The following is a 24598-nucleotide window of genomic DNA, read 5'->3' on the forward strand; positions in this document are numbered from 1 at the left end:
CAGGTTTCATAGGTATTATGTTACAATAGGGACAGGCAAGCAGGTTTGGGCATTTGGGCTTTATTGATGGGTGGATTCCTGGGTATTCACTTTCACCTGCTTCATGGGATGTATTTATTAATTCGGATAATGATGGCTCCAAATTCTTATGGAGTTGTGCACATTCGATAAATTTGTTTTTCTGAAGCACCTGGCTAATAACAAAGGACACAGACGTTTTTGCAAATTAATGAGCTCATCAAATCAAGTGATCCTTTCTATTCAAACATAACTGAATTCCTGGACTTTTGTGTGTGTGTGTGCATGGCAGAGGGGTATTCTGGATCAAGGCTCAGAGCTGAGACTCTAGTGAGCTTGGCTTTCAACCAAGAATGTTGGAACTTGTGGCCCTATGCATGTAAGAGGCTCTCTCTAAGAAAGTCCTTACTCAGGCAAGGGAGCCTGACATGTCAGCCGTGCAGAAGCTACAGCAGAAACCTGGCTTCTCTATTACTACGACTGGATGTGTCCGCAGCCTTTGAGATACTGTAAAATACTTTGAAAGCAAATATGTGTTGGAGATGGTCCATTTACAAAGTATGGGGAGGTCCTTTGTGAGATGTGTGCTCAACAGTCCAAAACTATGGACTAACTGTAACAACTGTGAAATAAGACCCTCTACAATAGATCAAGAATAATTCTAGTCATGACTTTGAACCAAATATGCAAGAAATATGTGTTTAAAATGACTTCATTTATATGCTGCAAGTACAATGTTTTAGCCAAATATAAGCTTGAATCTTTATGAAACTGGCACAAACCAAAGCACTGAGCTTGTTTGCAAAAGAGGAATTTCTCTGGGTCTCCCTTCTAAATCCCTCAAACTGAGGTTGAGCAGAGAGACAACCTCACTTAAGAAAAAGTGGTCTCATTCAGTTCATTACTGTTCATTCCTTCACAAACATGCATTTAGTTCCTCTTTATTGCCAGGTGCTGAGATTATATGGAGTACAGCTGTCTGTCAGTAGCTGCAGGGAACTGGTTGCAGGACACTTAATTTTCACATTCAAAGTATCAGAAAGGAAGTAAGAGAGACAATCTCTACTCCCACTGTTGGTGAAAGTCAAATTCGTACAAATTTTACAGTGAACAATTTGAAAATATATATAAAAGATTTATCTTTTGTCCAATTCCTGGAATTGACCCAAAGCATATATCTGTGTGCTGAAATCACAATATTATTTATCAAGTAAAAAAAGGAAATAGGATGAATTTTTGTTATAGATACAGATACAGAATTTTGTTACAGAATATCCACCTGATGAAATGTGATGTATCATGTTTCAGAACAAACTCTAAGACACAGAAAAAGTCTTCAATACATTTTAAATAAATATCTACCTAAAGAAGTTTTCAGACATTGATACCACTTAAAAACCATAGGAGACGCTGTAGGTGTTCACACAGAAATGCACATATGTATGTATGTGTGTCTATACACAGAGACACAAGCACATGACCCACCCACAAATATTAACATTGATTCTTGTTGGCTTTGATATCATACTTCTTGAATTTTTTAATCATATTATTGTTTCTGTCATTATAAAATAAGTGTTACCTTGAAATTTCAAGATGAGTTGGTTCACAAAAGCAGATTTTAAATGGATATTGGTGTGTGTATGCATATATACTTGTTCATACACACACATATCAGTGTCTAGTTAAAAAAATTCTAGCTGTATGTATTCAGTTCCTTCAAATACATAATCCGTAAACCAAACACGTGTAACACAATTTCTTCCAAGTTAGTTTCTTGGGTTACTTTGGGTGTTGTGAATCACCAAACATAAATGTGACTATGCTGCCCTCCAGTGGCCATTCGAAGAATATGCTTATTTGGTAGCTGTTCTCAAAAGAGTCTTAGACCCTATAGCTCTTCCGCATTGTCAGAAAAATAATTAATAATAAGGCAACACAAAGGGGAAAAAAGTGATTCTAAGAGATTAATATGAAATGATCAAGGATTCCTGGCCACTAAATGCAAGTGAAGTTTAGTCAGCATAACCCCAAGGTACATGATCATTTGGATGCCTCCTATTTCTTCAATGTGTGGCAAATATTTGCCCATTTAATGATGAAAGTCTAAACAGAATATAAACAGATATAAGAACTTGTCTTCCTCAAAATAAAAACATCACAGAAGAAAACACTGTGCACAGAAGATGACACAGAGTGGCATTCGATACCTGACTCTGGTATTAGGCTACTCAGTGCTGTGTACTTTGTTATGATGCGGAAATGGTCAACATTCTAGAACATTTACCCAGGTCTTTCCCTCAGTTGGGCAGAGTGAGGATGGGCAGAACAGCTCTTCTGAGACAGACATAATCATGTGATTCTAGTGAAGCCCACCTCCTAAGTAAGTTCTTGCTCTTCTGACACTGAAGACTTAAGAGAGGCCCCTAATGGTGCATCCTCACAAGAGTTTGCACTTCTGGAGAGTGCAAAAGAAATGGAGATGAAAGACAGCCAGGTCTACCAGCCATGTCTCCCTGAGGTAATTACCCTGCCATAAAAGGCTTGTCTAGCAGCGAATCAGAACCCATCTACTAATGACCAAAAGTTCTATCCAGTATCAAAAGCAACTATGAAAGTCGGCCATGGTGACAATCATCCAGCAATATCCTGGATGGACTAAAGCTAGTCTCTTACTTCTCCATCCCTGAAAAGGAGGCCAGGATGAAGTGACTGGGCCACCATGCCTAATGTTTGAAACTCAACTTTGGGGATGGCTTTGTAAAATAGTTCTATTTGCTGAAAGACTCTCCAGGAGTAACTGTTCAATACAGATGACTTTACAATGGTGTGAAAGTGATACACATTTAATTGACAATATATTTAAATTTTGTATTTAGCCTTTTCCTGGGCTAGCAACATGCAGTAACAAACCAAATCACAGCCTCCTGTCAGTAACAGGATCATGAGTGAAACTGACATTCCACTGTGTGCTGCGTTGATAAGCTATGACATTTGGGGTAAGTGCATGAAATGCATTTTCAGCTTATGATATTTTCAGTTTACAACAAGTTTATGGAAATGTAGCCCTATTGTAAGTTTGGGAGCATCTGTACTGTAAAATGTCCTTTTGAACAAATTAATCCATAGCTGGGCACAGTGGCAGATGCCTATAATCCCAGTGACTTCCGAGGCTGAGGCAGAAGATCGCAAGTGCAAGATCAGCCTCAGTGACTTAGTGAGGCCCTGAGCAACTTAGAGAGATCCTATCTCAAAATAAAAAATAAAAAGGGATAGGGGTGTGACTCAGTGGTTAAGCGCCCCTGAGTTCAATCCCCAGTATTCAAAGAAAGAAATAAAGACATTAGTTCATATTAATTATACAGAATAGTGGGTTTCATTGTGGCATATTCATATGTGCAGGGGGGGAGCATGGGAAGAATAGACAAACTTTAGATAGGGCAGAGGGGACAGAGGGGACAGAGGGGAAGAGAGGGGGCTTGGAGGTAGAAAAGACGGTGGAATGAGATGGACATCATTACCCTAAGTATATGTATGAAGACACGAATGGTGTGACTGTACTTTGTGTACAACCAGAGATATGAAAAATTGTGCTCTATTTGTGTAATATGAACTGCAATGCATTCTGCTGTCATATGTAACAAATAAGAATAAATAAAATAAAAAATAATTTGATCAATATGATTGAACCCAGAGCCTCAGGTATACTAACCATTTGCTCTACAACTGAACTACACCCCCAGCACCGAATGTTCTCTTTTGGAGGATCCAGTGGGAAATGTTTGTGTCTCTCTTTGGGCTTACACTGAGTAGTTGGTGAACTGTACCTTCAAACTCTGTAAAGAATGACCCATTGGTCATAGAAAATTCTTCAGAACCAATGTTGTCAACTAACTCTAGGCAAATGCTTACGGCTGTTTGACAGGTATATTAGGATCAAATGGCATCAGCAGCTGACTTTCTCTTGGCTTCTTTTAAATCCCCTATGAAAATAATTCCATCCTGCTAAATTGAGCGTATCTTTGAATACTCATTTAAACGACTTCTGGGGTGTGATGGGAATTTTACAATACAAATCTTCTCCAAATACAATTACTCTGAGGCTACTTTTTAAAAGATGGTAACTGCACTAGTTTTAAACATTTCTAGATATTTATCTTAGGCTAAAAGGGCATCACACAAATCCTAGTTTGTTTTACACTTTCATGTTTCATTAATTACAAAGTTTAAAGTCACAAGATGTAGCTTCGTGGCTAAAGCCCTTCTCTAGCATGTGTGAGATCATGGGTCCAATCCCCTGTACCAGACACACACACACACACACACACACACACACACACACACACAAACAAAAGACACAATGGTATTTGAAAAATGGTATCAGCTTTTATATTTCTTCCAATGTTTGACATCACAAGTAATTTCATAGCAGATACCTTTGTACATGAAGCTTAGATCATGTTTCTAATGATTTCCTCAAGATGGAGACTAACTGGGAATCACTGAATCAGGGTACCATTGGTATTACAGGGGGGTTTTTGTCAGCTTTCTGTTACTAGAACAAATACTTGAGATAAATAAACTTATATAGAAAAAAAAGGGGTTTTGGGCTCATAGTTACGGAGGTTTGAGTCCATGACTGATTGTCCCCTTTGCTTTGGTCCTGTAGTAAGGCAGTACATCATGTGGAAAGTGTGTGGTGGAGTCAAACCACTCACCTTATGCCAGGGAGTGAAAGAGAGAAAGGGAAGGATGTGGAGTCCCGCATTCCCATTCAGGGGCACACCCCCATTAACCAGAATACCCCCGGCAGGACTCCACCTAACTTTCCACTACTTCTCAGTAGGGTCACCCTAGGCATGCAGCTTTTATCACGTGCACCTTTAGAAGACATTCAACATCCAAATTAGAGCACAGGTCCAGACAGGTGTGGCCCAGTGCTGAAGCCAGAGGCTGTGCCCAAAGTGCCCCATGGTGGGGGTGGGGCACTGGGACACCACTTCACGTGATTTCTATTTTTAACAGGTTCATGTTGCCCGCTCATCATTTTGGCTAAGTCAATAACATGCAGTATCACCCCCTATCTCTAGCTTCACCACATTAAAATTCATAGCACCTTGAAGAGGAACTATTTCCAATTCCCAAATGTTGTATATGACTGAAAAAGAAAACTCATTATCAACTTTGCAGCTCATTAGCAGAAGTCTCTGCATAAACAACCACTCACTACTGCCGACAAGTTGCTCACATTCTCAACTCTCACTGACTTCCTTCTAGGCATGACACTCTGAAGAGGGTACTAAGAAATCTACCCTACATCTAATAGTGCCACATCCTTCCAATTGTCAAATATGATGGCTTAAACAAGGGCACTGCTCAGACCTGAGCTCAAATTCTCATCCCTTCACTAGCTGTGTGACCTAGGATAATTACCAAACACTTCTGAGCCTCGCTTTCTCTGAGTGTTAAAGGTCATGGTGTCATCTGGCTGGCAGGGTTCCTGCAGGTCCAGCACATGGTGCTCAATAAGAAGCCCCTCTCCCACCTCTTCCTCTTCTAATCGGTGGCCCTACCTCCCACCACCAGCTTCAGGCAGTGATACACCAATGGTAGCCTTCCAGTGTCTTCCAGAAATACAATCTCTCATTCCACGCTGTTTTGTTGAGGCTTTGCACCTGACCCCCGTGAGTGGGTGATGAGAATCAAGGACAACAATCCACTGGGGACTGTTGTATCCTACGAAAAACACACAGGCACCCCCACAATGATCACAGAGTCAATCCCTCAACCCAGCACCCTGTGTAGACCCAGCAAACTCCTCTGCCACCACACCGGGCTCTGCTCACAGGCTAAGATTGCACTGACTTCTCTCCATCCCCTCTCTTTTCCACGGGAAGATGACCAAGCCCTTATTCTCAACTCTGGCAACATTTCTTAGTTTTTCAATACACTGTGCTTCATGGAGAAGGAACTGTCCAAGGGCAATGATGCCCACAACCCACACATCCATCAATGGGAAGAACATGCACAAGATCATTGTAAGGAAAAGCAAGGTACAAGAAAAAAGAATGAAATGCACTGGTTGTGTCTCAAGACTGCTCATCGGAGCTCCTTATGGGGTGATGACGAGAAGGAGAAAGTTCTGTTGTCAATCAGGTTTGCATGTCAAAGTGTTACTCAGAAGATACATGAGAAAATACAGCCTCCAAAGATGACAAGAACAATATTAGTTTCCACTATAATTACTTATTTTACATATGAAGTTTAAGAGACTGTAGCAAGAGACAGGGAATTCCATAAACCTACATCTATCTGTGTGCTTTATTTATTTATTTGTTTTTCATTTGGCTTTGGTGACTTTTTTTACATTTAAAAAAAAAAAATTTCTGAAGCTGACTTAAGCCCACCATGGAAGCTTTGAGAAACTATAAAGGAGCCCCTCTTGATGGTCAATTTATTGATTTACTGAAGGAGAATGAATAATGCAGGGGAAAAGATGACTAATGAACATTTGAAACCAGAAATACTGAAATTTAACCTCAGCCGTGCAATGTTATCAAAGTTTATGAGAAATGGACTTTTAAAACTTGAAGAGGTTGCATGACTACAACATAAAAAAGGATTCTTTTAAAGGTTTCAATGAAATTTTTATAAAATAAATTTTCCCTATCTTACATTATTATCTGGGTCACTAATTCCAAAGATGCTCTTGAACAAGAATAATTTTAAAAAAAAGTACAAATAACTAATGGCTCTGAACCCATAGGCGCTAAAGCAAAGAAGTGTCATGAGCTGTGGTATAAGAAGGGCAGAGTATGAAACACTGAAACGCACTGCGCAGGCTGCAGTCCTGAAACCCGTCCTCAGATGGATTGGACCCCAGGACCTTGGGACTGGTCGGGTGACCACGTCCCTGCACTGAACCCTTGATCGCCCAGCTTCCCCCAGCCCATCCCCTCGCTCACCGAATGGTGTAGAGCAGAGAGCCATTGTCCTCCAGCCGCAGCAGCTTGTGGGGCGTGGTCATGTTGTGCGCGATGGACTTCTTCCCATTGTGGAAGAAGGTGTCTGGGGTCCAGATTTTGCTGGCAAGGAGGTTGTTGAGAGGGAGGCGCTGCATGGGCCCCTTGAACCGAAGCCTTTCGTCTTTCCAGCTTTGCCAAAAAACCACATCTATAGTGTATTCCTAAGGCAAAGGAAGGCAACGAGGGGACATCTGAGTAGAAGAAGCCAGCGGCGGAGTTCTTGAGGGGACTATTTAGAATGATCTATGTGGGGCCAGGCCCCGTGACCTACCATTTCCGTGTCAGACACAGGACCGAAGCTGGTCATGTAGATGTCAGTCCGCACCTGAGTGATTCGCTCTGAAACAGACACACAGGTTGCTCCGCGCAGGGACTCACCCTGCACCTCGGTCACACTGTATTTGGGCATTTGTGATGTGTTTGGTAAATCCAGAGGACTGGTCAGAATACCCAGTGGAACTAAGCTGCTCCAAAATCTAACACAAATAAAATACCCATCACATAAAGAAAGCAGCTTGGTTGTCATTGTACTTCTGCCCCCTGGACTGTCTTTCTGCATAAGGGACCTGCTGAGTCCCCGAGTGGGAGTTGGTTAGTAGCATAAACATTCAGGGGTAGCTCCAGTTAAAAAAAAAATGGAGCCACCATGTAGTCTCCAGGAAAAGGAGGAATGAGAAAATGCTCTGGGTGTGCTCTCAGACAAGGACAGCTCTCAGAGGGGAAGACCCACTGCTCCATGGATGGCATTTCAATGGTTAGAAATTTCCATCATGGAAGACTACTGTATCAGCTAAAATTATTGGAAAATACATAAAGTGATACAAGTGGTTAATAATATTGGGGAAAAATTGTGTGTTCTCTGGGCACCACTGAGGCCAAATAACCCCTGTGAGTACAGAACACATTCAGAATGTGCTACATCCGGTGTTAAAGGACCCCAGACTTCCTGATGATATCCCCATGGGCTCAGATCTTTTCTCTCCCAGCGTCTCCTTGCAGTGGACATCTACTTTTATACACAGGTGTTTGGTGCTTTGTGGTTCTGGTGCCTGTCTCCCCACTGAAACATAAGCCCCACTGCACCCTGAGATTTAGGGTAGCCCAATAAGCCCTCCTGTATATCCTCAGGGCCCCCAACCTGCAGAGTTGTAAGGCAGGCTTCAAGAACAGAGGACAAATCAGCAGGTCTCTCTATGCCTTGACCTCACTGAATATGTCCAAAAGGGGCAGGAGTGCTGAACACTGAGGCCTGGGAATGCCATTCAGAGGGCAGACCAGACATTGTCAAGGAGTCTTTGCCTTCCTGAAAAGGCTGAGAATGGCAATTCATGCTTTAAGTGAATCTCCCTTTAAAAATGCAAATATCAGAGAACTAAACCTTTTCCTCTAGAATGTGTTTGCCAGAGGGTGTCTACTTCACCTAATGAAGCAAGTTCAAATGCACTACATCTAAATTGGTTACAGCCAAATGCATTAAACGTGCCTGGAAACTGCACACAATCTTCACCATAAAATTAAGCTGTGCCAGTTGTGCTCTGGAAGAACAATCCATTATCAAGTTTTGTTTTGTTTTTTATCAGTTTCTCTCAAAGCACAGTCGTCCTTCCCTTATCTGTGCTTTAACTTTCTGAAGTTTCAGCTACCCAGTGTGAGCTGAGATTCAAAGATAAATTTGAATCTCAGCTGGGGTTGTGGCTCAGTGGTAGAGCACTTGCCTAGCACATGTGAGGCACTGGGTTCCATTCTCAGCACCACATATAAATAAATAAATGAATACAATAAAGGTCCATCAACAAATAAAAAAATATTAAATGGGAAATTCTAGAAATAAGTAATTTGCTCTAAAATAACTTTTACTACAGTATATTCTTATAAATTGTTATAATAGTCTTGTTATAATACATTATTGCTGTTAATCTCTTACAATGCTTAACTTATAAATTAAACTTTATAATAGGTATGTATATACAGAAAAAAATCATAGTATATATGGGGTTTTGTAGAACCTACAATTGCAGGCGACTACTGGGAGTCTTGGAACATACTCCCATGGATAAGGGGAGACTATTATAAATATTATAATTATGGCCAAAGTCAAAAATTAAATTTACACCCCGTAAAGATGCAAAGAACAATACTGGATAGAACTGCTTCTCGAGATAAGCCAATCCCAAAATGTTTTCTCCAATATGCGAATGCTAATTCCCAATAAGGTGGAGGCACTAAAGAAGAATAGAGTTACCTTAGATTAGGTAGAGGGAAGTGATGAGAGGGGAGAAAAGGGGATGTGAGGATAGGAAAGATAGTAGAATGAAACAGACATTATTACTTTATGTATATATGTGACTACGTGACCAATGTGATTCTGCAACATGTACACTGAGAAAAATGAGAAATTATATCCCATCTATTTATATCAAAGTGCATAAATGCATTCTACTGTCTTGTACAATAATTAAAACAAATTAAAAAATTAAAAAAATAACTGCTTCCTCACAAAGTGAATAGGACTTCTGGGAAAAAGAGTTTGCAGGGACATTTTAGGGAGACCACTTCCCCAGCACTTTGCATCTGGGAAACAATAATAAAGGGTACAGGGTCCTTGGCAAGGAGGAAGCAACCATCTCAGGACATCCAGATGTGATGGTTCTTTCAGGGGTTGTTTGACTCACAGTAACCCAAGCTGTAGACTGTGGTTAGGTTTTTCCTGGGGCCTGGCCGGCCTCCTCCAAGAACAGCACACTTACCTCCGAGCCCAGGCTGCAGTCTGTTGTCATAGCCATCCAAGAGCCCATCCAGGATCCTGGTAAATATTGTGATGTTGCCATTGGTCTCATCTTTTCCAGAACTGGTTGGCATTTGTGAAAAGCTTTATGAAAGAAACACAAAAGAAAAGGTTAAAACTTAAGTATTGTTTCTTACAAATTCTTCACAAGGTAGAGAAATCCAGGTATCCTATGGCAACTTTTCTTAAAGGGGGACATTGGGGAAAGGGAGCTTCCATACCACCTAGTTACTATTTTGCTGTCATAAGCCTTAGTTCCTGAGTATCCTAAGTTCTGTTCTGGACTAAATGTGCATCACCTAGCATGACAATCAAAATCTACCATTCTTGATTCTGAAGAGCTGTTTATTACCAATGTTTTAGCTATTTAAAAAACAAGTTAGGCACTGCACATGGACTAGCAGAATTTACTCCACTGATAAGGGATTTCATAAATTTGATTTAAACACAGAAAATCAGGATTCAATATCACTAGTAAGCCTTCTTCAATGAGCACTGGGGTGAGGAGGGGGATGGTGAAAAACTTTTACCCAGGTTGAAAGATAAGGCTGGTCTTACTGAGTCTTTAGTTGAATTGGGAGCATTTTGTGCTGTGAATAATACACCAGAATTCAAGTATTTAGTGACACAAGTGATTGAGTTTGTGATATATTTTTGGGCTTCTGCAGCCTTCAGTGCTGCCAGCTCATGGCACATTCTGTGTGTGCCCACACATCAAGAGCCAAAAAAAGAAAGAAAGAAAAAAAAACCTAGAAGAGCAGACTGAACCTTCAGGGATGATACAAGAGGATCATTCTGAGTTTGTTCAATGGAGTGAAGTTATCCAGGCTCAAAAAGCTTATGTAGATGGAACAGATGGAAACCAGAATGATCTGCTTAGATGCAATCCATGGAAATGAGCAATTTTTAAGAACTGGATGGGACAGACACATATAGATTCTGACCTCAGTGTCTGCCCTTGAGCAGATCTGGACAAGCTAAGGAGGTTATTTTGGGGAAAAGAAGGTCTACCATCCCAAAAGACAGTAACATGACTAAAGAGCATGGTTTCCACCTCTGGTTCCTGTAGATGCTTTGAGATGTGCCAACAGCACTTGAATTACACATTGGGCTTGGCTGCAGAGCTCAGAGGACTCACTGAGCTGAAAGCCAGATGTGACTCCCAGAAGCAAGCTCTCTTGGCAACTGGGAAAAGAATGCTCTATTCCTGATGCTTCCCTTAAATACTCAGCTGTGGGGTCTCAGCTGTACTTCATAATCATTGAAATTAGAGCCAAGAGCCACCATCCCTCTGTGGAGGGACACTGAAGTCAAAATCAATGTTTGCCTGCCCCACCCTGTTCATGAAAATTGGTCATTTTCATTGATTGCATTTATACAGATCAATTCTTTACTGACCCTAAAGCTTTTCCTTTTTGAATGACACAGTAGAAAGATCCCTTGATTTAATTTTTACATTGACATTAAAACACATATAGAAGTTCTAGCAAGCTAAAATTTAATCCTGTTAGTAAAGAGCCCACAGATATTTTATTCAGTGATTCAGTATTTAAAAATATTAAATTTCCCTTTTTTCTAGCATCCATGGTAATTTCACACTTTAGAAAGACAAAAAACTAAGCCACACAAAGCTAATGTCAGAATTAAAAGTCTTGACATCATCTTGGGTAGTGTATGAATGAATGTTATATTTGGTACTGGCTCAGTTAGTTGTGTAATGATTGGTCAAACAGATCTGGCCTCAGGGTCCACTTCTCATGGTGTTCAAATTCTAAACAGTCCAATTATTCAATTTTAGGCTATGGCCAAGTGCCTAGTATTTAGAAGGTACTTGCTGCCTCTTTAACATACAAATATACACCAGTAAAAAGAAAAGCAAATTCTTTCTGTATTCATGGATTCATTTTCTGCTGTTTCAGTTACCTGAGGTCAACCGCTGGCAAAAATAGTAAATGGAAATTTCCAGAAATAGACAAATCATAAGTTTTCAAATATGTGCTATTCTGAGTAGCATGATGCAATGTCATGTCAACCCACCCAGTATCTGAACCATCACTTTGTCCAATGTATCCTGCTGTATATAATATCTGCCCAGTAATCTTAATAATGGCCCCAAAGTCCTAGAGAAGAGATGTTGGCAATTTAATTGCTGTATAGTATTATAATTGTCCTATTTTATTATTAGTTATTATTTTTTATCTTATATTGTGCCTAATTCATAAATTAAACTTTTAAGTATGTAGATATAGGGAAAAAACATCATACATATAGGATTTGATACTATCCTAAGTTTCAGGCATCAGCTGGAGTTTTGGCATGTATTTCCTGCATTTAGGGGAGAAGTACTACATCTTAATGTTTCAAAGAAATTTTTCTAAGCTATTCCATTATCCATTGTGAAATGTTCTTAAATTACATTAGATCTGAATAGCCCTGGCTGTTAAGAGACAAAGACTTGCCTACATTATTGACCATTCTGAGGCTAGATCTGTAGAGATGTCTTTTGAGTGCCACTCTCCTTGGCTTTGTCCAAGAGGAAAGACAAACGTTTACTGGTTCACTAGTTTCAAGGAATCACCATTCCACCCTGAATTTCACTTCACAAATACCTAAATCATGTCTGATAGCAACAGGATAGGATTAAGAATTCCAAAGCTCAGCTTTCACTCACTGGCCAAAACAAGAACAATACAAAAAACAGAGTTTAAATATGCACATAATTATACTTTTTCTTGGAGAAAGAGCTATAGTTAACCCTGTCTTGCCATAATCACTCTTTGTATTTATCTGTGGGCCTGCATAGTTAGAAGCATGGCTGAGGACCTGCAGGGTTTTTCCTTCACTGTATTAACTAAAGATAGGTGCTAAAGTAAGGAACAGATTATTCCAAAACTCCCTGAAAATGCCTCCTAGGATAGGAGCAATATCATTTTATTGTTTGTTTGCTTTTTGTTTTTTCCATGAACAATTGGGAAGCTCTCCACATCCATAGGTCAACCTCAAAAATGATTCAGCCACAGAATATGGTTATGAAGTACACCACATTGACAGCCCTGAAGAGAAAGACTCTTGCTTGATCACTGAACACAAATGCTGTGTTTTCTTAGCCCCCGGCACTGTTGTCCCTTCAGGAGAAGCTCACAGATGTCAGGGGAACTTGCTGGTGCTTCTACCAAGCTGCACAATCTTTAAGAGCTTCCTCTAGGATTAAGAGTAACCCCAGCTTTCTTTGTTCCATTTGGGCTCAGGGAAAGTACTTGAAAAACAAAATAACCCAGACATCCTGGGCTCTGCCATCAGTGAGTAACGCTGAACACAGCATCATGTAATGAGGGAGCCCTCCCACATTCCCCCTTCCCATTGAACACTCACTCCAGTTAAGGTCCAAGGGCAGGCTTGCTCCACTGGCCTTTCCATTCAACTTTTGTTAGCCATACTGAATACAATCCAGGAGCTCTGCTCACCTTTGGGTCCACCCTGAGTGTATTCCTGCCTCAAGGAGAAGCTAAAGGCTCTGCTCTTTGGGGAGTGGATTTTTGTAAGATGTTATTTATTTAACGGTCTTCAACATAAAAGGAATACTTGAAAATCTGGGTGACTCACACTTGATTTTAATGAGAGTTAATTAGTTAGGTTCTCTTGAAATATGAACTATTTCCTTATATTTGCATATACTCTCTTCAAAACCGTCATATTTACTCCATGTTTTCAGTTCTAATATTTTCAGATTATTGATCTTTCAGAAAAGAATAGTGTCATATCTTGATACCCATGAGGGACTGGTTCCTGGACTCCTTTTATGGAAACTCAAATCCATAGATGTTCAAGACCTTTATATAAAATGGTGCTATACTTGCATATAACCTGTGCATCTCATCCTACGCACTTTAAATCATCTCTAATTTAATTATAACACCTAATATAATGAAAATGCTATCTAAATAGTTATACTGTATTACTTAGAAAATAAAGATGAAGGAAAAGTCTGGATATGATCAGTACAGATGCAAGTATTTTCAATCTGAGATTGGTTGAATTCACAGATGCAGAATTCATGGATATGAAGGGTCCACCATCAAAAACCCATCTATCCTGTTAAAAAAAAATTCTCATTTTTTTTTACATTTCTTTGTGTAAGTATTACTAGTCTATATAAAAGATATAAGGAATGGATTCCTAAACTTTATGGTGATTTGAAATGAGGACTAGAGATGTAGCTCAGTGGTAGATTACTTGCCAAGCTTGCCTTAGATCCTGGCTCAATCCCCAATACTACTGGAAAAAAAGAAAAATGGAACAGCAGGAGGAGGTGAATGAGGTGGTGGTGGTGGAGGAGGAGGAGGAAGAAGAAGAGGAGAAGATGGAGAAGATAAAGAAATGAGGTCAAGGGCCTCATATTGTAGCCTGAGAAAGGTACTGGTTGCAGGATCAGCAGGGACAGGAGTAAGGTGCTGAAGAGCCATGGAAATCCCCTGGGTTTCTTAAAAGGCTATGCCATGGCACCCAGCCTAATGTGAACTTCTGGGTCACTTATAGACTTTTTATGAAATGGAGTGGGGAGCTGGTATCCATGAAATTTGATCCACTAATGGGTTTATTTCACCAGCAAAGTGCTTAAGAAAAATAAATTGTTCAGGAAGGGCAAACCTTTGCCAACTTCTCACCTCTCCCTGTTTTCCCATACCTGGCCTTTTTGAAATTCTGATTTTGAGACTCTTGCATTAGCTTCTTCCTGACTTCTTGGCTCTGGAAACTTAGTTTTAATTGATCCAGGAGAAAACAGGCACCAGTAACTTTTAATCCCTCTCCCTGCCACCACCCTTGTGACCCTCCTGTGCAGCCAAGGTGGAAAGCGAGTGCTCTGGGGCTAAGCTAGAAACAGAAAACTGCCTTGTGAACCAACTGCCAACATGACTCCAATGGCCTCCAAGATTCTCTCTCCTCCGTTACATCTTCAGAGAGGCCCTGATTGGGCTTGGTACATATTCCAGCTCTATGACTACTGAGTCCACCATGTGCCAGGTGTTGTGGAGAGAACTAGGGACCCGAAAATGACCTGCAGGACATGAGTGTTTTCTGCAAGAACGTTTTGTGTTCCTGGAGGTTTTTCAGTAGAATATGGTAGGAATCCAGTGTCACTATGCAAGACGTTACAGGAACACAAGGGAGAGAAGACTCAACCTTTGCCTAGGTTCAGGGGAGAGGAAAATGAACCCGAGGCTTTAAGAATGAAGACTGTGTCTCATGTCAAGGAAAGGGGTGCAAAAGGGAATTGTCAACAGTGACCCTGAAAAAAGAAACTGTAAAAAAAGAAACATACCCTCTTTGCAGAGGGTATGTGAGAACTCTGCTGAAAAGGACAACATGAGGATTAGCTCGGTATAGAGTTCTTGCCTAAGATGATCCAGGCCCTCGGTTCAACCACCAGCACCACAAAAGCCAGCAATTGGTGGGCAGGTAGGCACACACTAAACCATGACCTCTGTATGCCATGCTACACATCTAAGTTCTTCCTGGGGGTGATAGGGCCCCTAAGCACTTTCCTGGAGCACTTGGGCAGCTTACAAATGACAGATGTGGACAAGGCAAGACCGGAGGCACAGAGATCAGTTACTCAAGCCATGGTAGTGGGGATAAGAGGTGAGATGAATGAGTATCATCAGCTGGGTTTTTCCCTTCAATCCCTCCTTTTGTCCTTCCTTCTTCCCTTTCTTCTCTCCCTCCCTCATTACTCCCTCCCACCACCAATGCCTTGTTTTTTTCAGATGAGGTTTTATATGTTTCCCAGACTGGCCTGAAATTCCCAAGCTAAAGAGATTCTCCCACCTCGCTGTTCACAAGGCTGGGACTATAGGTACATGCCACCAAGCCCAGCTCATCAGCTGAATTTGTGACTCGGGGGATGAGGGAGAAGGAGGGATCTAAATAATAGGACTGGAAGTGCAGAGGAAGCTTACTCCCAAATAAGCCAACTACCAACACAGGGTGAACTCTGCTGCAGAATTCATTCATTACAGTCAGCCTCCATATCTGCAGGCTCCACATACTCAGATTCAACCAACCACTGATGGAAAATGTTCAGGAAAAAAAATAGCAACTATACCAAACATATAAAGACTTTCCCCACTTTTCATTATTTCCTGAACTACAAAGTATAACAATTATTCAAACAGAATTTACTTTGTATAAGTAACCTAGAGATGGTTTAAAGTATACAGGAAAATATGCATATTATGCCATTTTATGTAAGGGTCTTAGCATGGTGGATGAGGGTATTAAGAGGGGATCCTGGAGCCAGTCCTCCACAGACACTGAGAGACAAGGGTATCCTGGAGAGGGGAGTAAGCAAGGAGATTGACTGATTCATTGATTGTACCAGGGATTGAACCCAGGGGTGCTTAACCACTGAGTCCTATTCCCAGCCCTTTTATTTAGAGGCAGGGTCTCATTGGATTACTTAGGGCCTAAGTTGCTGAGGCTGGCTTTGAACTTCAAATTCTCCTACCTTAGCCTCCAGACCTGCTAAAATTATAGGTGTGCACCACTCTAGGTGTGATGGTTGGGTTTTGTTTTTTTTATTAAGATATAAAAGGATCTTTCTTTTTGAGAAACTTTTAAGGATTCTCTGACAATGTGACTGATTCATTTATCCATTAAGGTTAAAATCTCTGATAAGAGGAGTAATGTGTTGTAGATTCCATCTTTAAAGGTGCTTTATTCTACCAAGATATTTCCTTACTATAGTATTTTAAAGGGTACACTTTAGCTCATAATTTCTGGTGAAGAATATTCTTCTGAGTGTTGTCAGACCACAAATTGCACATGTAAAGAGAGGGCATGTTGTATTTCTTATGGTACAATCTCTGCTTATATTGACAGTCATGTTTTATTTACATAAAATGGGATTGATAACGGCTACTGCAGACAGTTTTAATGTGAAATTACTTTGGGGGTTGAGCAGATTGGTTTTATGCTTCACCTTATCTGTCTTCTGAAATTGCATTCTTCCCCCCAGTATTTGATTGCTTCTTGGAAATATATCTTCACTTGTTTGTTACTTGAAGGTCGTTACATAAGCACCTCTAAATGGCACCATTTTGTGATGTGTTTCCTCAATGTGCATTAGGCACTACTTTAGCTAACCATATTTAAAACAAAATGCTATGTAAAAGGAGAGAGGGCAGCCATGGTGGACACTAGCTGGATGATGAGATTAATTCCATGTTTCTAGATAAGAATTTTTCCCATTTCAATGTGGAAAACTCAAAACTTGAAACACATATTTTATGTGGTTAAATTCCTGTATCATGGATTATGCCAGAACTCTTAGGTTCCTCCAACTCCATCTGAAAGACCCTCCAAGTCCTGCCCTTCAGTTTCCCAGATCAAGCACAAGTCCATCCCAGCTCACTACCTCCCTATGAACTCTCTTGTCCTTGACTCTTCTGTCTGGCTCAGAATCCTGCAGCCTACAACATAGAACCTAAATCATACAACCCTACAGGCCACACTGCACGCCATCCACCCCACACCACCCATGTTCCCTAGCTCAGGCCCTTCCTTTCCCCAACCCATGTATGTGTTCGTGCCACATGCACCATCCCACAGCTATCCCTTGCTTCTCATCATTCCCATCAGCAAGCACATCTGATATAGTACCATGGGTCTTTAAGTCATTCACCCATGTTCCCTTTCAGCTTTTCTCTGTGATTTGTTCCTCTTCTCATCAAAACTCATTGGAAGCGTTATTTTCATTAGAAAACCCTGCTGCCTCTCCTTCCTTCTCTTGCAGCAGCTCTTCTCTGATCTCCACTACCTGCATCCCAAGAAAATCTCTTTCCTGAAGGCCAGGAATGAACTCATTGCCAAATCCAAAGGTCAAATCTTGATCTTCATCTCAGTGGACCTGTGAGCAACAGGTCTAAGGTTCCCCTCCCTACAACACTTTCTCCACTTGGCCTCCTCCATTATTCTCTTCTTTCATCTTCTTCACTTGCCTCTTCCTTTTGTTCTTGCTGTTACCTTCTTTGCTCTTGCCTTCCTGTCTCCAAATACTGTAATATGCCAGGATGTAATCCAGGGAAGTCTTTTTTCTTTCTGTCTATACTCAAACTTTACTCGCTCATCCAACCCAATGGCTTTCCATATCTTCTACCCACAGATGTTTATCAAGGCTATGCATGCAGTCCAGTCTGTCTTTGACCTCCAGACCTCTATTTCCAATGGTCTGCCTGGCTTCTCCACCTCGGTATCTAACCCATATCTCAAAGGGCTTAGCATGTTCATAACCACACTTAGGATTATCTCTACCCAAACCTCTTCTCCACTGCCTTCTCTACTCCTTGACAATTAATTGAACCCATCAGGTTTTCAGGTCAAATACTTGATGTGGAGAGGTCATCATCTTTGTCCCCTCTTTTCTCATGCCCACACTAACCCATCAAGAAATCCTACTAGACAAAATAGTTCCTCCCCAGGGTCACTATGACCTTGTTGCTTCTTCCTTTTCTCCCCTCTAGCCCCACCCCAGATTCTATTCCATTTTATTTACTCAGCATACTGAGTGAGTTTTAAAATCTAAATGGCATCATTGGCACATTTAAATTAGATCACATTTTTCTCCCACTCCAAAACACTCCATGAACTGGGCCAGGCATCCTGTCACATAATCTGTAGTCCCAGCTACTCAGGAAGGTAAGGCAAGAGGATTACTTGAGGCCAGAATTTCAAAGACCAGCCTGAGCAAGACACTGAGACGATCTCTAAAACAACAAAACACCACTCCACCACTCTCTCTGATCCTCAAGATAAAAGTCAACTGATGCTACAGTCATCACCTACAAGGTCCTCTGACCCAACTCCACCCCTTCTTCTGATTCTGCTTTCTAATAATCTCCCACTTCCCCATATCATTCCCCTTGTTGTTCCTAATATGCCCAGCAAGCCCCTGCTACAGCACCCTTGCCTTTGCCACCATCTCTCCCACCTGATCAGTCTTCCCTACAAATAGCACTGCTCACGACCTCACTTCCCTAGGACCACTGCAATAGCCTTTCTTCCTTGCACATTCATTACCTCTACTCGGAATTGTTCTTTGTAGCCATCTTTATAACTCAACCGATACTTATTTCTCTATTACCTGTCTTAAACCAGAATATACCCTCCATGAAGGCAGGCTCCACTTTGTCCCCTGTGAGACCTCAGCATCTAGCATAGTGCCTAGTACATGGTGAGGACCCCATACATGCTATAGTAGCAGCAGGGAAATAGTCCTCAAGAAGCCCATGCAAGGGAGGCTTTGCATATGTGGTTCCATTTATAGCCCTTACTGCACTCAGGCACAGCTGGGACACCACATTCACCCTCTGGGTCTAGTAAAGGTCAGGAGTGGCCTGGTCAAATACCCAGAAGGAGGGATGATATGAGCTTAACACAAACACACACACGCGCACACCACCCCCATGCCCACCTCTGTTTAAGCACTTGTTTAAACATTTGGCATAAGTTAAACAGTTGTCCCTCACATCAGTCCTGAAATATAGGATCCATTACTATCCCTACTTTGAGATTCAGAACTGAGATGTAGACAGGTTACATAACTTCTGATGTCACAGACGTAATGTGTAGAAACAGAGATCACAGTCAGCCATCAAGACTGCCCCAAACAATACTTTATGCTCCCTAAATGTTTGGCAAGGATTTTGAAACAGGAAGCAAACTGATAGTGAAGTGATGACCCATTTTGTTGTTGTCACTAAAACTAAAATGAACTGACCCTGGGTTTCATTAACTTCTAGATTCTGTCTTTTTGATTTTGAAATGGCTTTTAAAGAAATACACATAAAAGGGATTTCTCAGGGAATTGCTAACGCCTGTTTCATAGTATGTCTTACTTTGCTGGGACCTTCTGTACACCATTAAATTTCATAATCCATATCCTGTACTGGGTTTTATTCAGGCTGTGAGGTAGACCAACTGTTTTTATATTGGTGTTATTTGAATTCTAAATTAAAATATTCTTCTGTTACCAATATGGAAATGTCCTTCCCATTCATTCCTTTTTCATGGCACTATAAACATTAGGACATTCTGAAAAAGGCTTCAGCATCTTTGAGATGGACCCTAATACTTCCATTTCTTTTTAAAAAAATTTGTTTAATACTTCCACTTTCCAATGGCAAAAATCAGACGCATCTCTCTAAGCTCTTGAGCCTGAGCTCTTTATATCCACAACATGAGGATTTTGTGAAAATTAAATGGCACACTTCTTAAAATGCATTGTGAAGATTAAGGAGACACACCTATAGACACACCTATAACTCACTGCTGAGAGGGTTTAATGATGTCTTGTTGCTTTCAATTCTAATACTTTCCTCTGAAATTCCACATCAACTGAAATATACATCTATGCCACTGAATCTTTATAAAAATCAAAAAACCCCACATTCTCCTTCTCCCCTTGAACTGAGCCAGTCACTCATTCTGGAGCTGATTGCCAGCTGGTGTCGGCAGAGAGCCGTATCCTTCTGAGCTCTGCTTGCTGCCTATTGGCATGATGAACATGTAAAAAGTTACCTTTATAAAGTATATAATTCAGAAGTATTTTCTATTGGTGCCTTAAGAAAAAAAAAAAGAAAGAAAGAAAGTTGGGCATGACTGTGCAGCCAGGTTGCGGTCACCTACTTGTCTTGCTGGAGCTACCTATTTTTATGATCTCTAACTCTCCCTGAGCCATTGATTCTGTTCCTGCTGACTGCTTCAGTGCTGCTTTCTGAGTGTTTTCATAATTATTATAATGACTGTTTGTCCTGGGTCTTATGAACCTTCAGCTGTAGGGCAGGAAGAATTTGTCATCGGGGATAGAGAAGAGAGAACTTTCCATTTAAGAAGACATTGTGAGTGCCTGCATGATTCAGAGAAAATGTACTTTCTGCTCTAGTTAAGAGAAGGGAACTGTCCTTGAGTATATGTCTGCAAAGGCCCTGTACATGAGACCTAAGGTCCAGGCTGGCACACTTGTATAAATAAAGAATAGCCCTCTCTGTTTATGTATGTAAGGGACTTCTGCAAGGACCTGCTTTTAATTCCCAATTATAAAATACTGTTTTCTGAAGTCTGTCTGGATTGCACTGCCCACATAATAAAAATCCCAACACATTCTTTTTCAATGGATAAATCTATGAAATATATTTAATGCAATTAAATGAATGGAATTGGACTTAACCTTATGATTGAGTGAATAATCCTCCAAAGTATCTTGCAATTATCATGGGTCTTCCAAGTTGGACAATGTATGATTTTTTCAAATAAATTAATTCCAGTTCAAACTTAATAGTATATATTTTGGCATGACATTGATTGCAATATTGTTTCAGTGCTATTTTTCCTCTCCCATGTACTTTAGGATACTGGTTTCATTAAAATAATTATAATGGCTTAAATAATCCCACATCTTCAACCAGGCCATTGCATAAGGCTGACTCTCAAATAAGATCTCTGCTCTGTTGTATGCTTGATACATGCTCTATTCTATAATTTAACACTAATAGCAGAATTATAAAGGCTATTAAAAATGAGCTGCTGGTGACCAAATAAATTAAAGGATTATGAGGAAAAAAAAAGAAATAATAATCATATTATTTTCAAAGCAATTTCACATTAATTATCTTATATAATTTCAAATATTTCCCCTCTCACAAATACATTTCCTGGTTGACAGATACACATGCTTTTCAAAAACCCTGTACATCAACTCTATACAAGCACAAAACCTTACACATTGCCTCTTTCCTTCCTCTCCCCTTTCTGATTCACTCCTTACCCCCTGCCAGTTCTCTGACCTCTTTTGTGTATTTACAGGTATCAGCATTTCTCAGGGCCTTTGTTACTTCCCTCTTGCTTTTGTTTTGTGCCTGATCACATAAACTCTTTCTTTGGGGAAAAAAACAAACAAACAAGAGTTTACTTTAAATTCATTCCCACCCCTAATCTCAAAGTACAAAGTCCTCTCTCTGCTGGGAAGGAAGAGAATACCTTTCAGAATTACACCCCCCACCCCATCTATATTAGTTTGCAAACCAACAGTAGTCAAATAAGGCAGCACAGGAAGTAACCAGACACAATCACATAAAGTGTGCTGAGTAAGGAATCCCAGCAGTTACTGGCTTTATGAAATCCCCAAGTTAGCTATTTCTCCATCCCATCTTCCATAGCTGTCAGAAGAGGCTAAAAATGCTCATCTCATAAGACTGCTCCTAAGATTCACCTAAAACATAGTCCTAAAAATAGGTGCTGTACATTGTAATCGATACTATTCTTTGAAGATTTAAAGTCAAGCAAATGTTATGAAACTTTGGGATTTGACAAAATTATTCTTACATATGTTTGGGTAAAGGGTAAGTGAGAGGAGCCTCATATAAGAAGAGAAACAAGTAGACATTTGATATATTTTATGATATCTTTTGCGGCTGTTGAAAAGTACATCCTGCTGGACAAAATGTGTGCAACTCGGCTTCCTTCTTCACTAAAAACCCCACTTTATCAAAAGCAGCTGAACACCCAGGGTTAAGCATTAAAAGCACTCCAAGAACCTGTAATGATGTAATGATGTAATGATTTAAAATTCCACTTACAGAGATATTCTCTAAATGAAATGATCTCAAATAATTTAAAATATTGTAAGCCATATATGTTCACTACAAGAAAATCTGTAACAGCAAAATCAGAAACAACGTAAGCATCCCAAATTAGGGAAGTAGTAAACAACAGAACATTCACGCACAGTAATAAATCCATCCCTTTTAAAAATCACACAACTTAGATTTTGCAATAATAAAGTAACAAGTCTGAAAAAAACTACCCAAAAGTTAATGTGCAGTATGATCCCAGCTGTATAAACGTATGCACAGAAACAAGTATATTAAACTGTGAAGGGTGATTGTCTCTGGTGGTGGAATTATGGGCAATTTCCATTTTATTAGTTATGGTTTTATCAAAACAATCAAAATTAAAATCTTCTCCAACAGCTAACTTTTTAGAAAGATTGAGGAGTACCTTACCACTTGCTTAATGTTTCCTTCCAGCACATAATAATTACCTCTCTTATTTTGAACATGATCTTGGAAATCTATAGGGTTAATTAAGGAATAAAGCATAACTGCTTCTTATGGCTACACTTCTTTTATATGTTACTTCCTATTCCAGACTTGAACCTTCCAGGAAGTGTAATAACTTCCTACCTATTTAGTGAAAAGTCACAGTAATATGTTGGCTAAAATATTATAAAGAAACTATATGATGCCAATCCTAGCATACTCTTCACTTCCAAAATATCTCTAAGAATATGTAATATATCAGTAAGCAGACTGACCACACAATGCATTAACTTGAAAAGTTGAATACTTGGTAGGATTTCATTTACACACCTTCCATTCAAAACTTTGTGAGCATCACAGTTTATAGAATTTAACACTTGGAGAGAACTTGGAAAGAAAATCTGCATTTAACAGTTAACAAAGACAAGGCCTGTGAGGGGAGGTGTCCAAACAAGCAAGGAAAAAATAACATACAACACTTCTTTCCAGAGAATACTTGATTGGCTGCAACCTATACCTGTTTCCATTAGCCAACATGGGCTGTTGGGCTCACGCTGGTGAGGGATGGGCATGTCCTTAGATAAACTATGTTGGAGAAAGTCCTCCTTGAAGACTCAGGCCTGTGCCCAGGTCCCAGTGCACCTGGGCTGCAGTCACAGCACTTGGAAGTCTTAAGTTTCTACCTGTCTGTCTGTCTCTTTCCCTCTCCCCCCTCTCTTCATCTGCTAAAATCTGGAAGGGTCAGAAGAGCAGAAAATGCCCAGAGCACAAACAAAATGTCACAGCCCCCAAAAGGATCATCTCTGTTTGCCAGACAGCAGGAGTTTCCCCAGGCTGTTGGAGAGCCACTTAATAGTCTCCACCCTTTTACGATTTACACATGTGCAGAGTATAATGTGAAACCTCTGGAGCCTGGTTTTACAGAACTAATTTTTTGGTGACTTTAATCCTGAAATTTAATTTCTTAATCATATTCCATAAGCTTCAAGTTGCAATCCTTTTGATTAGCCAGAACAGTTCTGGAGTGGTGGGAGAGAAGAAGGAGAGGAGGCTCTTAGGCCTCCTAAGAGCATGCACATGTCATGTTAGTTAACAATAATTTGATGAAAGAGAAAATCAATACACAGAGACTAATGGCCAAAATGAAAGGTTAATGTAAATGATAATGCTAGAACTTCAGGGGTGACTTTCAGATTTTCAGACGTGTAGTTTATGACGTCTGCCGCTGCACTTGAATGGGCTGTTCCAGGCCGTTGGCTCAGGCATGACTACTTGGAGTCCTTTTTCAATACATACACAGCAAAGACTGGGCTTGAAAGGCAAATTCAATTGCATAATGGAACCAAGGAGAGTGATCAGAATGTTGCATACCGACCACCCTGTCTAATAAGCAGTGAATGTCCTTTACGCAAGCAAACTTCTGAATCTTGTTTTAGCCCAAGTAGGAGGAAACACAGCTTTTACTCTGAAACCATATTTGGTTTTCATTTCTGAAAACATTTTCTGCCTCTTTTCTTGGACATACTGCGGAGATCCCACACCAGGGGCAGCCTTGCTCAGGAAGAAATTATAGGTCAGGAGCAAGGACCCTTCATATATTTACAACAAACTGAAGGGCAGCAGACTGCAAAGGTAAAAAGCAAGGGCTTGCTGAATTGATGTTCTGCTCTACAAGA

The 24598-nt window shown here is 40.4% G+C and overlaps 1 protein-coding gene across 1 annotated transcript in view; it reads right to left on the minus strand.

The window, feature by feature from the left end:
• Positions 1–24598, minus strand: part of LOC143388261 (gamma-aminobutyric acid receptor subunit alpha-5-like) — a 70363-nt gene that overhangs the window by 45648 nt on the left and 117 nt on the right. Inside the window, exons 2-4 of the mRNA XM_076842145.2 lie at positions 9791–9912; positions 7315–7382; positions 6984–7204 (exon numbers count right to left, since the gene is read on the minus strand). Of these exons, the coding sequence (XP_076698260.2) occupies positions 6984–7204; positions 7315–7382; positions 9791–9912 (411 nt within the window). The remainder of the gene's footprint in view (positions 1–6983; positions 7205–7314; positions 7383–9790; positions 9913–24598) is intronic.

Source organism: Callospermophilus lateralis, unplaced genomic scaffold (genome assembly GCF_048772815.1).
Source record: "Callospermophilus lateralis isolate mCalLat2 unplaced genomic scaffold, mCalLat2.hap1 Scaffold_132, whole genome shotgun sequence".
In the NCBI taxonomy this organism is placed as follows: Eukaryota; Metazoa; Chordata; class Mammalia; order Rodentia; family Sciuridae; genus Callospermophilus; species Callospermophilus lateralis.